The 15,458-nt window shown below is 38.2% G+C and overlaps 1 protein-coding gene across 1 annotated transcript in view; it reads right to left on the bottom strand.

Annotated features, from left to right (window-relative positions):
* The window catches only part of INTS4 (integrator complex subunit 4), a 118,169-nt gene that overhangs the window by 25,760 nt on the left and 76,951 nt on the right, over positions 1–15,458 (bottom strand). The window contains exons 12-15 of the mRNA XM_043580138.1: positions 12,395–12,537; positions 9,465–9,580; positions 6,777–6,910; positions 5,550–5,707 (exon numbers count right to left, since the gene is read on the bottom strand). Of these exons, the coding sequence (XP_043436073.1) occupies positions 5,550–5,707; positions 6,777–6,910; positions 9,465–9,580; positions 12,395–12,537 (551 nt within the window). The remainder of the gene's footprint in view (positions 1–5,549; positions 5,708–6,776; positions 6,911–9,464; positions 9,581–12,394; positions 12,538–15,458) is intronic.

Here is a 15,458-nt window from a genome sequence, read left to right as displayed (position 1 = left end):
AGTCCAAGACTTTGCTATCTTCTCCGTCCTGGAGAGTCTTCTCCCTTCTTCATTTGATGAACTTCTATTCATTCTTCAGGTAACTGCTTAGCCATCCAGGGAAGGGTTAGGTGCCTCCCTTCCGTTATCCTGGAGAACCCTGTACTCCCCATAATGCAGCATGGAAAACACAATATTGTATTTCTTATTTACCTAGCTATTTCCCCAACCAGGCTATAAGATCTCTTACAGCAGAAACTATTTTGTTTACTACTGTACCCCTTCTGCCTAGCATATGATGGATACTCAAAAACAGTGTAACAAGTGAATGAACCCCCAGCTCCCTCACTCATTTTAAAAATGGGGTACTTCTAAAAAATGGGGTACTTCTCATAAAATTGTTTTCAAATTCAATTCATAAGGCACTTTAAAAAGTGGGTATATAGCAGGTGCTTGACAGACAATATACCTCTTGTTATGATCAAGGACAGCAAGCCTTACCAAACAACAAATCCATAAATCTGGAGATGAGAAATGGCCAGAAGGAAATGCCATCTATAACAATATTAGAAGTCTTCATTTCTGGGGCACCTGGGTGGCTCAGTTGGTTAAGCCTCCAACTCTTGGTTTCGGCTCAGGTCATGACCTCACGGTTTGTGGGTTCAAGCCCTGTGTCAGGTTCAGTGCTGATGTTGCAAAGCCTGCTTGGGATTCTCTGTCTCCTTCTCTCTCTGCCCCTTCCCTACTCTCTCTCTTATCTCAAAAATAAATAAGCTTCAAAAAAGAAAAAAAGTCTTCATTCCTTGTTAAGTGATCACAACTACAGTTTTCAACAAATATTTACTGAGCTCCTATACAATACCCAAGGTACAATGATGAAGACAAAATAGTTATGTCAAATTCAAGGAACAAACAAATTATTTCCCAGGGCCCTAACTAAACTATAGTACACATTCTATCGATGAGATTCAGTTAGGTTAAATGGGTGCTTCCTGGATTACAACAAAGGGAATGGGGTGCGTATGATGGTGAAGTTTGTTTCAAACTAACACTAACAACTAAGTGATCAGAGTCCTAATCAGAGAAACTTCTGTATGAAACTCTAACATTTCACTTTGCAACAACTACCAAAAATGTAAGTTCTGCAGAACCCCAAGGGTCATCTGATGTAACAGGAATCGCCTGTTAGATATGCCTGCTGCACATCACAAAAAATCGATATTTATGTGGTTTTTTGTTCTTTAATTAAAAAAAAATTTTTTTTAAATATTTTTGAGAGTGAAAGAGAGCACAAGCAGAGTGGGGGCAAAGAGAGAGGGAGACACAGAATCCAAAGCAGGCTCCAGGCTCTGAGCTGTCAGCACAGAGCACGATGTGGGGCTCAAATCCATGAACCACAAGATCATGATCTGAGCCGAAATCAAACACTTAACCAAATCAGCCACCCAAGTGCCCCTTAATGTTGAGAGAGAGCAAGTGAGGGAGGGGCAGAGAGAGAGAGGGAGACACAGAATCTGAAGCAGGATTCAGGTTCTGAGCTGTAAGCAAAGAACCCAATGCAGGGCACAAACACCTAGACAACAAGATCATGACCTGAGCTGAAGTTGGATGCTTAACCAAATGAGACACCCAGGCACCCCACAAAACATCAATTTTATTTTTAAATTTTTTTTTCAACGTTTATTTATTTTTGGGACAGAGAGAGACAGAGCATGAACGGGGGAGGGGCAGAGAGAGAGGGAGACACAGAATCGGAAACAGGCTCCAGGCTCTGAGCCATCAGCCCAGAGCCCGACGCGGGGCTCGAACTCACGGATGGTGAGATCGTGACCTGGCTGAAGTCGGACGCTTAACCAACTACGCCACCCAGGCGCCCCAAAACATCAATTTTAAAGTCAAACAAAACTAGATTCAAATCTCATTTTCGCTACTTCCTAGCAAATTGCTTCACCTCCCCAAATTCCCATTTCTTCTCTGTGAAATGGTAACAATATCTAACTGCAGTAATGTTTGTAAAACAGAGTAGGTCATCAATAACTACTATACCATCTGCTTTCCTTTCTGGATATTTCACCATCCTGGACACCCTCCTCAGAATGCACTCAAGTTAGAAACAGTGCCCAGGACCAACCACAGCACTAGAACAGTGGTCCCACCAGCCTGAAGCCCAGCAGGGCTCTCACCAGAACATGCAGGCAACTCAGATCAACAGGTGTTTACTGAGCACCTAACAGCCAGCACTGCAGCTGATGAACAAGCTTGCTTTTATATATTCTGTACTTGCTTTAGTGCCAACAGGATACAAACTGTCAAAAACAAAACCTAAATGTTTACTTATGTGGGGCTGAGTCAGAAAGTAGAGTTTATTTTCCTAGGCTCAGGGCCAACAACTTCAGATAGTGGCCCTTAACTAATCACTCTGTTAAGGGAGGAGAGAAAAACAAAATATGATAGAGGCATCACTTCAGGGTCAGCAAACTTTCTGTAAAGGGTCAGACAGTAAATATTTTAGGCTTTGTAGGCCATACAGTGTCTATGGTGCTACTCAACTCTGCCTTCAAACCTTATTTACAAAAGCAGATGGATATTGCTTTTGCTAAAGGCAAATGGATTTCAATTCTTCTCCTATCATTCAGGACATCCTAATAAGGTTTGGCAGAGTCTGCTGGTTGTTCCCCAGTATCTTCCCCTTTTTCCTAAGTATCAGAGCCACCAAATGTTAACAAAGCACTGGTCAGCCAGAATAAAGACTACATTTCCTAGCCCCTAGAAGCTCTATGGCCATGTGACTTAACTTCTGGTCTGTGGGATGCAAGTAAAATTAGAACATGCAATTTGGGGAAAGTGTCTTTTTTTTTTTTTTTTTTTTTTTTTAAATTTACATTCAAGTTAGTTACTATACAGTGCAACAATGATTTCAGGAGTAGATTCCTTAATGCCCCTTACCCATTTAGCCCATCTGCCCTCCCAACCCCCCTCCAGTAACCCTCTGTTTGTTCTCCATATTTAAGAGTCTCTTACATTTCATCCCCCCTGTTTTTATATTACTTTTGTTTCCCTTCTCTTAACGTTCATCTGTTCTATGGCTTAAAGTCCTCACACGAGTGAAGTCATATTATATTTGTCTTTCTCTGAATGACTAATTTCACTTAGCATAATACCCTCTAGTTCGATCCACGTGGTTGCAAATGGCAAGATTTCATTCTTTTTGATTGCTGAGTAATACTCCATTGTATATATATACACCACATCTTCTTTACCCATTCATCCATCGATGGACATTTGGGCTCTTTCCATACTTTGGCTATTGTGGATAGCGCTGCTATAAACATTGGGGTGCATGTGTCCCTTTGAAACAGCATACCCGTATCCCTTGGATAAATGCCTAGTAGTGCAATTGCTGGGTGGTAGGTTAGTTCTATTTTTAATTTTTTGAGGAACCTCCATACTGTTTTTCAGAGTGGCTGCACCAGTTTGCATTCCCACCAGCAGCGCAAAAGAGATCCTCTTTCTCCGCATCCTCGCCAACATCTATTGTTGCCTGAGTTGTTAATGTTAGCCATTCTGACAGGTGTAAGGTGGTATCTCATTGTGGTGTTGATCTGTATTTCCCTGATGATGAGTGATGTTGAGCATTTTTTCATGTGTCTGTTAGCCATCTATCTGGATGACTTCTTTGGAAAAGTGTCCATTCGTGTCTTTTGCCCATTTCTTCACTGGATTATTTATTTTTTGGGTGTTGAGTATGATAAGTTCTTTATAGATTTTGGATACTAACATTTTATTGGATATGTTGTTTGCAAATATCTTCTCCCATTCTATCAGTTGCCTTTTAGTTTTGCTGATTGTTTCCTTTGCTGTGCAGAAGCTTTTTATTTTGATGAGGTCCCAATAGTTCATTTTTGCTTTTGTTTCCCTTGCCTCTGGAGACATAATGAGTTGCTGCGGCCAAGGTCAAGAGGTTTTTGCCTGCTTTCTCCTCGAGGATTTTGATGGCTTCCTGTCTTACATTTAGCTCTTTCATCCATCTTGCGTTTATTTTTGTGTATGGTATAAGAAAGTAGTCCAGGGGCGCCTGGGTGGCTCAGTCGGTTGAGTGTCCGACTTCGCTCAGGTCACGATCTCATGGTCCATGAGTTCGAGCCCCGCATCAGGCTCTGTGCTGACAGCTCAGAGCCTGGAGCCTGCTTCAGATTCTGTGTCTCCCTCTCTCTCTGGCCCTCCCCCCATTCATGCTCTGTCTCTCTCTGTCTCAAAAATAAATAAATGTTAAAAAAAAAAATTAAAAATAAATAAATTAATTAATTAAATTAAATTAAAAAAAAGAAAGTAGTCCATGGGGAGCCTGGGTGGCTCAGTTGGTTTAGCATCCGACTTCGGCTCAGGTCATGATCTCACAGTTCGTGGGTTCGAGCCCCGCGTCAGGCTCTGTTCTGACCACTCAGAGCCTGGGGCCTGCTTCAGATTCTGTGTCTCCCTCTCTCTGTGCCCCACCCCCACTCACACTTTGTCTCTCTCTCTCAAAAATAAGCATTAAAAAAATTAAAAAAAAGAAAAGGAAAAAAAGTGGTCCAGGTTCATTTTTCTGCATGTCACTGTCCAGTTTTCCCAGCACCACTTGCTGAAGAGACTGTCTTTATTCCACTGGATATTCTTTCCTGCTTTGTCAAAGATGAGTTGGTCATACGCTTGTAGGTCCATTACTGGGTTCTCTATTCTGTTCCATTGATCTGAGTGTCTGTTTTTGTGCCATGGGGAAGTGTCTTTAAAAGGACGTGAGGAGGGGTGCCTGGGTGGCTCAGCTGAGTGCCCGACTCTTGATTTCGGTTCCGGTCATGATCCCAGGGTCATGGGATCGAACTCTGTGTCAGGCTCTGCACTGAGCATGGAGCCTGCTTGAGATTCTCTCTCTCTCCCTCAATCCCTCTCCCCCGCTCATGTGCTCCCTCTCTCTCTCTCTAAAATAAATATATATAGATATAGATATAGATATACATAGATATATATGTATAGATACGTATATGTATAGATACATATGTACGTGTATATATATATATATATATATATATATATATATATATTTATTTATGGGGTTAGAAATGATGCCCTTCTCCTGCTCTTTCCTTTTTCCTGCAGCCTGGAGTACAGAGGGGATAGTTCAGAGTTTGGATCTTTAGACAGAGACCACTTGATCTAGAAGATGGAGAAAAAAATGCACCTAGGACCCTGATAACCATCTCAGCTCTGCCTTGCCTACAAAAAAGAATTAACCTTTCCTCTTATTTAAGTCACTGCTACTTTACATTTTCTGTCACCTATCATAACTTGCATTCCTTGCATATTAGCAAGGAAAGAAAAATTAAAAACAGCTTCTCTTTAATGCTTTCGAGTTTTGCGCTTATCATCAATCTGGTCATGAACACAAAGAGTTTTTCTTTGAAATATGCTCAAACTCCAAACTAATGCAAATATAAACAGATCATAAAACCATGTGTGAGTATAGGCCAACACTGGAAATCAAAAGAGCTGAGCATAACAACAGTATTAACTCTGTCAAAAAAACATCTCACCTGATGGTGAGCTCCAGCAGCTCCTGGGTTCCCTGAGGGTCCAGGTGCTGAAGACTGTACACCCTCTCAAGGCTTTGCTGCAGGAACTGATGGGAAGGGTCCTCATGAGGTGTGATATTGGCAGAAACAGCCGATGACACTAGCTTTCTACCTGGTAACTAAGCAAACATAGTGGTGTTATAGTGCCACCAAATTCTGTGGCTCAGCTTCTGGTAACACACAGAAATGAGAAAAAAACATGAGTCAAATACAGGAAAGGAACAACAGGTGAGGTAATTGTGTAAACAACCTTTCTTTCATTCCTTAGCTTCAGTGGGAGAAATGGAGAGAGAGAAAATGAATATAGTCTATACAATATAACCACAAGCAGCAAGGAGAAAGAAAAGAGAATGGTATAGTATTATTTTCTATTGCTAACTGAAATAAATGGGCTAACCATAGAAATGGAACTAATAATCAGTCTGTTGTCACATTTATTTTTAAACTTCATTCGATCTTCCAATTCGTAGGGAAATGATTTATTCCAAAATAAATTTATATAGCATGCTTTAAATGATGGTAATTATAAATTTTTATATATGATGGTAATTATAATTCTTGTTCTTACTGCTAGTTACCCTCCAAGAAAGGGATGGGGGAGAGCAAAAAGGATTTCACTTTCAATTTTGTAACTTACAGTTTAGATTTTCTAACCACGTACATATAATTACTCTAAATAAAGTCATTTAGAGTCACCTAAGCAGGAATAAGTTAACACAAATCAAGAGCTCAGAAAAGTGCCTGCACACAGTTAGCATTCAATAAGTATTTGCCATTATTATTATCATCGTTAATTAAAAAATTTTTTTTCTTTCTGTATCTCTAGGTTTTAAAAAAAACAAAGGTTTATTATTAAAAAATAAACTTGCTGAAAATTATGGCTTTATGTAATGGTTAAAATGTTACACAATCTAATCCTTGATCCAAAATATGCTATTCCAGATGCCTGTTTCTTGCCTAACATAACATAACCAATAACTCAGGGACATTTAGAATATGAATCTTCTTAAAAAGTAAAAGTTATAGAAGCAAAAGTACAAAACAGTGGGAGAGAGCCCAAGAGAGAAAGAGAATGAATGAACTAACGTGTTTTCAGAGAAAATACAGTCTGCTTTTGGCTATTTGACAACCACAAAGGACCAAAAATCAAAAAACCAAAAATAATGACAACAGCTGTTTTCAACATACCCTTAAGGCAGGAACAAGATGAGAAAGACTGTCTCGGAGGTAGGCATAGTGCCTGAAGGTATGATCTGAGAACAATGCTGGCATTGTTGGACAGGTTTTAGCAGCATTAAAAATAAGAACCAAAACTGCAATGTCTGATGCGTGAGTGGGTTAAGGAGACCTGGAGGTACAAAAGGTTGAGCTGGGCAAAAATCCAGTGTCCCAACTTCCCACCCCCAAAAGTCCAATTAAATGACAATTTTCTAACAAATAAATGCAAATTCAAACAACGAGATACATTACCCATCTCCAAGTTACCCCAATTACCACCCCAATTACCAAAGGTTTTTTTAAAATAATGCCTGATGGTGCTGAGAATACTAACAAATAGAAACTTTTGGTACATGGCCTACTAAGGTACATTCTGGCACAATTCCTTTGGATAATAATTTGGCACTAGACAGTAGGAGCCTTTTGAATGTTGAGTAATTCTACATCTCAAATTTTATTCTAAGTAAATAATCATATAGTACAGAATCATTTATAATAACAAATAATCAGGAACAAACTAAGTGTCCCAAACCAGGAGAATGACTTATACACCTGTGTTTCATCTACTTGATGGAGTATTATGCAATCATTAAAAATTGTACTTATGGGGATACCTGGGTGGCTCAGTCGTTGAAGCATTCGACTCCTGCTTTCAGTTCGGGTCATGATCTCACAGTTTGTGAGTTTGAGACCCATGTCAGGCTCCCGCTAACAGCCCAGAGCCCACTTGGGAGTCATATTCTCATTCTCTTTCTTTTCTTTTCTTTTCTTTTCTTTTCTTTTCTTTTCTTTTCTTTTCTTTCTCTCTCTCTCTCTCTCTCTCTCTCTCTCTCTCTCTCTCTCTCTCTCCCCCTCCCCAACTTGCACTCTCTCAAAAATAAATAAACTTAAAAAAGAAGAAAAACATATTTATGAAGAATGTATAAATTCTTCTGTATCACAAGCACTTTGTCATAAGTGCAAAAAGCAGGCTCTAACATAGAGGATATGATGGCAGCTATTTATTATCAGATATTTGATGATGAGATAAACTATGTTAAAAAATAACAGCAAAAACACAATCCCAAGGCTTAAAAAAGGAAAAAAGAAATACACCAAAATACTAATGGTCGATTACTATGATTAGTAGGACTTCGAATGTTAAGTATGAAGTTTCTTCTTTCAACTGTGTGGATTTTTTTTCCTTTTCATATTAATTTTATAACAAAGAGAAAATTGGAAATTAAAAGATAAACATAGTTTCCAATCTTCCATATGTATCCCTATAGAAGTGCCTGCTATTTTCCTACCCAATATCCATTCTTCTCTGCTAATAGAATACTCATTTTACTCCAAATATTCTCTAGCTTTCTGCTCAGAACCTGGGGCTGACGATTGGAGCACTGACAGCAATGTTGGACAACTGAAAATGGCAGAAGAGAAAGAAGCAGCTAGGATCACTAAGAATAATGTAGAGCTGCTATACCAGCACTAGACTGTGTGCCTCCAGATTTCTTTTACCTTGAAGAAAAGTAAAAACCGTAACTTGTTTAAACTACATTTGGGGGCAATTTCTTTCACCAACAAACATATTTCCTAAACAACACAATCTTCCAACTATGCAGAAAAATATCTTAACATAACAGGTTTCCAAAAATGTTTACTGTTTTTTTTTTTTTCAATGTAAAAGGGCCTTCAGATTTCAGAGCACTTCAATACATCATGTGTAATTTGTAATAACACATAGCCCAAAAGCCCCTCTAATGAGCTGAATTTCAAACAGCTATAGTATCACACATTTACAGGTAAGGTCTGGAATGTGCCTTTCTCAGTGGTAACACAAAGTCAGGCATGGTTAGTACATCAATTAAACAGATTGTTTAAAATGTATCCAAACACACTGTGAAAATAAACATACAGAATTAAGAGAGAACACATGGTCAACTTACAAAAGCACTTACTTGGCTGATCTTTATCTCCATTAATACCTCCCAAACCTCACCAAGAATCTGCTATAGAGAGAAAAGAATCCTCAGAGAGTGTGTTTGCACCGATGTAAATGTATTCCCATTACTGGAAAACAACTGCAGGATATGCTTTCCCTGGTTATCACAAACCCACTGAACTTGTATCAGAGGCAAAGCAATCCTGCAGTCTAGCTCAACACATCCCCTCCTCAGGCTGCAGATAAAGTTAAACTCCGAGTAACACAAGGGGAAAGCTCATAGGTTTTAAAAACAAAGACGTCTTTGAATCCCACATTTGCTGCTTGGAGAGTTATTTAGACTCTCTAACCCTCAGTCTCCTCATCTGTAAACCGGGAATAATACCTTCTCCCAGGGGTATTTGGAAGATCAGTAGTAAATGTATAAGGCATGAAACGGTGTATGGAATATAGCAGGGGCTCAAGAAATGGTAAAAAAAAAAAATAAAGAACAATAATAATAATTGTTATTATTATTATAGTAGTAGTAGCAGTAGTAAATAGCAAATGTGAATTACTGTGAAAACATGAATGAAAGCTAAGAATAATAACTACCAGGCTCCCTCAGGATATACTCTTAACTAAAAGAAATGAAAAAAATTAAACTTGGACCCGCACCCCCAGCTACATTGCAGAAAAAGATGCCAAAACACCCCCACTAAATCAGCAGAGTCTGTCCTAAGCACAGAGGATACAAGCTGGATCATCCATGTCTGGTTCAGCTGTGTCAAAAAACGGATGCGTGCTCAGGAGCTCTGGCACCAAGGGAAGCACCAGGGTTGGATGTCGACTTCCCAGAAACTTCAAGCATCTGAAACAAACAAAATGAGAGCCCACCTTAATAACTTAATATATGCTTTAAAAAGTACTGGAGACTGGAATCAGAAAACCTGATTCAGAATTGCAAATTCTCAAACATCTACTTTTGCTACCTCTGTGACCTCAGATAAGTCATTCAATGATTCTGGAACTCAGTTAATTCATCTAAAAAAATTCCTATTATGAAAATTAAAGGGCTAGTATGACATAAATTACTGCTGGTTATTTAACCAACAGCCATTTTCCCCATTTTCCTTGCCAAGAAAACCCTGTCTTTCCTCGGATATCAGGTAGGTGCTCAGAGAAGCAAGGGCTCAACAACAATTGGTCTAAACTCATCATGGCAATCCCACTCCCATTTTCCAGTGACTGCTTTGCAGGTAATAAGGTAACCCTTTTCTGGTCAAAGGAACAAGAAGGAAAATCTAGTGGGGAGCTTCTCAGGAATGTTCTCCTAATCAAATAAAAAGAGAAATGTGTGAGAAGGTATACCTTTTCTTTTCTGCCTTAAGATACTATCTTATGAGGCAGCCATCTTGCAACTAATGAGAAGAAAGCCAAGGGAACTGCAGAGAAATCAACCAGATTACTAACCCTGTTAAACTGAATTACCAATCCTGAAACCAACTTTCTGACTTGTCATGCCAAAAAATTAGACCTTATTGTTTAAGCCACTTTTAATCAGATTTTCTATTACAAAAATGCAAAAGCATTCTAACTGATATCCTGGGTGAAGTTCTGAAATCAGAAGAGACCTGAAACGTGAAAATTAACAACTGTGTGGCCTTGGGCAGATAAGTTTCTTACTACAAAATGGGATTAAAAAATCATTGCCTCATACAGTTGCTGTAAGGATTAAATGAGATAATAAATAAAAAGTACTTAGCAAAGGGTCACATAGTAAGAACTCAATTAGCTATTATTAAGCAGCTATTAGTTAACTATTAGGACTACAAGAAAATCCTTTATAAGCTATAAAGAACTACATGTGTACTGGTAATTAGGCATTTTATTATTATGGTTTAGAAGGTGTGCTGAATTAAAAAGAAATTAAATCCTTATTTCTATTCTTGTGGAGTTTATGATCCAGCTAGGGCAAAGATGACAAGTACTACAAGTTAATGTACTGCCAAATGAATGATACTCTGTTTTCTACCTGTCAAAGGTAGAAGAGATCACCATGATAGAGAAGGTTTCACAAAGGAGATGGGAGTTCACCAGGGACTGGAGAATAGGTAGACTGGCGACAGAGAAAAAACAAACACCATGAACAAATTCATGGATATATGGAGTATGATAGGTATCCCATTTCGAGTACTTGATCTTTTTAGGAAAGCACACGTTTCCCCAGTTCTACTTTTCCTCCTATGTGAAAAGCACTTACTGCACTAGTTTTCTGAACTCTCTCAACCCTTTTCTCATTCTGTTTTAGGGGACATTGTAAATTTTATAGTTTGACCTCCAGGTACCACTCCTTTATTTGATTTCCTATTTATTATATTCGGATCTCCCAAGCACCTGGGCCTCTCTAAAACTGGACTTCATTTCTGACTTGTAACATTTTTTCTGTCTCATCCACCTCCTCATCTACATATTCCCTACTTCTCGCCCCTCCTGATATTTGAAGGCTAGGTCTCTAAGTTGAATCTGTTCTTAACTCTCCACGGCACCTAACACAGTGACTGGGTCATATAAACAGAATAAACTACCTTCTTCAAAATTTTCGTTTATCTATCTTTAAAAATGTCGTAAAAACATGCCACTCTTGTGCTTGCTTCGGCAGCACATATACTAAAAAAAAAGAAAAAGAAAATGCCACTTTGACTATTTCTTTACTCTTTTATCACATTCTTTTTGATATTCCTAAGTAAAGCCACCATTCATGCAAAGAGATGAAAATTCAAATGATAATGAATAGGTAACTTCAAAATCTTTTGGATCACTATAAGGTGAAAGAGCTTTCTGTCCACAATCACCCAATAAAGACAGTCTTATATAAATATTCTGGTAATAACCCCATATCTTATGTTAAGGCAAGTTCTGTGTTGCCACAGAACTACAGATACTGATACAGGTGTTTTTCCCCACTATAACCCCCACACCCCAAATGACTGAGTGTTCCTTGAAGATTCCCCTGGTATTTTCAGTTTTAATATATCCTACAAGTACCTGATCTGACCCAGTTTTTCTATTTTTAGTAACAAACTTTTCTGAAAAATCAATAAATTATACCACTAGAGTGATCTCATCACATAAGCTCACTTAAATATGTGGGGCACAATAACATACATTTTATAATAAACATATGCAAGTAGTTCTTCAAACAGCAATTCATGAACAATGGTAAATTTGACTCTAGTCAGTAAAGGTACAGGTAACCAAGGGAAAAAATGATTGTCATTTGTAGATAAAGTGCCAAGTCCTGCATCTAATCTCTGTAACTATGGCTGTGATCCTACACAAAATGCAAAAGAGACAAAGAAGTGGTTAACACTATATAGGAGAAAAGGAACCTAATCAACTCATCTCTGTACCTCTAACACTTACCACAGGGCTTGGCACACAGTAAGTATATGGTAGCAGGCACATATTATCTGCTAGGCAGATGGATGGACAAACAAATAATCTAAAATGTGATATTCAATTTAGGAATTAGACTCCTGAGTGTCCAGTTGAGTCAGGTTTCTAAATTGAAGGCAAAATTGAGAGTCATACCCTTAATCTATGATGAACCACTGAATAATGTCAATACTGTGCATTTATCACATTATTGGACTCAGTGAACAAATGAGCAAAAAGTCCTTACTTCCATATGGAGTCCCTATCAGTGGGGTACTTGGTTAGATTTTTCAGCAGCTCCACCAGTGCAAGATGAATCCCTTCTTTGGTTGAAACATTAGTACAGCATAAAAGTTCGTGAAGAGCCTCTCGAATATCCCTGGACGAATCCTTTAAAAAAAGATCATATTAAAAGCAGTCACTGTGGATTAGCTTATTATGGGAGAGTGTACAAGTTACAATGGGACTACAGGATACAGAGTCTCTCAACTTTCTGGGAGGGGAGGGACTAGCAGTTGAGAAGACTTCACAGAAGAGGTAATTAACTGAGATCTGAAGAATTCATTCATTGGTTCATTCATTCATACAAATTCAACATTTACTGAACACTTATTAAACATTTATCAAGCACCTATGATGTACACCAAGTGCTAGGGGCATAACATCAACTGAAATCAAATCTCTGCTTTCAGGAGCTTCATTCTAGTGAAAAGACAAAAATAAATAACTATATAGGTCAGACAGTGATAAGTACTCTGGAGAAACTATAAAGCAAGTTCAAGGTAAGAATACTCAGATAGGTGGGGTATTTTACCTAGGATAATGAAAGGGAGCAGCAAACATAAAGACCATGAAATGGAAGCATGTTTGAAAAATAGCAGGGAAGCCCATGTGGCTAGAGCAGAGTAAATAAAAACAGAGTACTACAAGGCGGTGTTAGAGAAATGGCCTCTTCCATCCCCAACACCTGCTCCACCTCACTAAAATGATTGGAAAAGGTCACCAACAACTTCCTAATGCTAAAAGAAACATACACATATCAGTTCGGTTCTTCTTGGCTGTCTCCATATCATTTGTTGTCAGTTCTTCAAAACTTTTCAACGTAGACAATTTGAAATGTATACAAAAATAGACATAATAAATCCCTCAGTTTCAACAATTAACTCATAGCCAATCTTGTTTCATTTATACCTTTATCCACTCTTCCCAATCAGACTGGTTTGAAGCCAGAGAAATCATATCATTTCATTTGTACACATTTCCATAAATATTTTCTAAGTGATTCCTTATTTTATTATTTTTTTTATTTGAGAAAGAGAGAGCACATATGAGCTGGGGAGAGGGGTGGAGGGGGAGAGAGAGAATCTTAAGCAGTCTCCACACTCAGTGCAGAGTCTGACTTGGGGGTCGATTCCTCTACCCCAGGATCATGACCTGAGCCAAAATCAAGAATAAGATAAAAACAGAGAGGGAGGCAAACCATAAGAGACACTTACATACAGAGAACAAACTGAGGGTTGCTGGAAGGGAGGTCAGTGGTAGGGGATGGGCAAAATGTGTGATAGGCATTAATGAGGGCACTTGTTGGGATGAGCATTGAGTGTTACAGGTAAGTGATGAATCAATGGGTTCTACACCTAAAACCAATACTGCACTGTATGTTAACCTGAATTAAAAAAAAAAAAAAAAAAAAAAGTCCAATGCTCACGTGACTGAGCCACCCAGGTGCCTTGATTCCTTACCTTAAAAAAAAAAATCACAAAACCAGCATCATGCCTAAAAATTTAATAATTCTTTATTATCAAATATCCAGCCAATATTCAAATTTCTCTGACTTAAAAAGTTTGTTTATTCTAGACGAGATACAACTAAGGTCCACACGTTACAATTGGGTAATATGCTCCTTAAGCATCTTTTTCTCTAACATTTTTTTAATTTTATATTTGAGAGAAAGAGAAAAACAAAGAAAAAGAGAGAGAGAGAGAGAGAGAGAGAGAGAGAGAGAGAGAGAGAACGAACACAAGCAGGGGAGGGGCAGAGAGATGGAGAAAGAATCTGAAGCAGGCTCCAGGCTCTGAGCTGTCAGAGCCCAAGGCGGGGCTTGAACTCAGGAGCAATGAGGTCATGACCTGAGCTGAAAGACTGAGTCACCTAGGTGTGCCATTAAGCATCTTTTAATATGTAAAATACCTCACATTTCCCGCCCAGTAATATTTCCCTGTATATCCTGTGATGGTAGTTAGATTTAGAGGCTTGATCAGATTGATGTTTTCCTTATAAGACCACTTCACAGGTGGTACGGTGTGCTTCCCTCAGGAACGATAGGACACCTGTTTCTCTTTTGTGATGTTAGTAACCACTGGTAATCACTGCCTCGATTACTAATTCACTAAAGTTGTAAAACTGCTGTACAAGTCCTATCATTCTTCTTTATTTATTAATGGAAAACTTCTATAAAGAGAAACTTCCCTTATCAACTAGCTGGTTATCATGAAGTTCAATTTGCACAGGAAAAGGAAGGACTAATGCTTGATTCCTTAATTTACCAGTTTCCAAAATAAGTTGATTATTTATTATCATTACTTGTTATTATATAAAGAATCTTCCAAAGATGACTAATGCAGTGCTTATTTGCCACTATTTATTTTCTTTGCTTAAGTATTGTTCAAATCTTTTGCTAATTTTGTAATTGGATGGTTTGTTTACTATTGAATTTTGAGAATTCTTTACATATTCTTTATCAGATGTGTCTTGCAAATGTTTTCTGCCAGTCTATGGTATGTTTTTTTCAAAACCAGATTTTACTTTTGCTTAGAAAAACAGAAATGTACTGTCTTAGCTCTGGAGGCCTGAAGTTCAGAATCAAGGTATGAGCAGGGCTGGTTGCTTCTGAGGCTATGAAGAAGACTGTGCCAGGCCTCTCCAGCTTCCAGTAGCCTTGGCATTCCTTAGCTTATAGATGGCATTCTCTCTGCCTTCATATCACCTTCTCTCTATGGATGTTTGTTTCCAAATCCACCCTCACCTTTTTGTACAGTGTATATATTAAAGGCATTATATATGTTTGATATGATCCCATTATCTCTCTGTATTGTAGTAAAATAAACACAACATAAAATTTACCATTTTTAGTCAACATACATTTTAAGCGTACAGTTCTATAGCATTAAATACCTTTACGTTGTTGTGCTGTTTCTATAATTACTTAAAAGTGTCTTTCTGAAGAGCTTTTAAGTTTTGATAAAGTCCAATTTAATCTAGTTACTTCTCTTATAGGTTAAGTTTTGGTGTCATATCTAAGAAATCTTTGT

The sequence above is a fragment of the Prionailurus bengalensis genome, chromosome D1 (assembly GCF_016509475.1).
Source record: "Prionailurus bengalensis isolate Pbe53 chromosome D1, Fcat_Pben_1.1_paternal_pri, whole genome shotgun sequence".
Classification (NCBI taxonomy): Eukaryota; Metazoa; Chordata; class Mammalia; order Carnivora; family Felidae; genus Prionailurus; species Prionailurus bengalensis.
The sequence above is the reverse complement of the archived record's forward strand: the minus strand, read 5'-3'. Positions and strand labels throughout refer to the sequence as shown.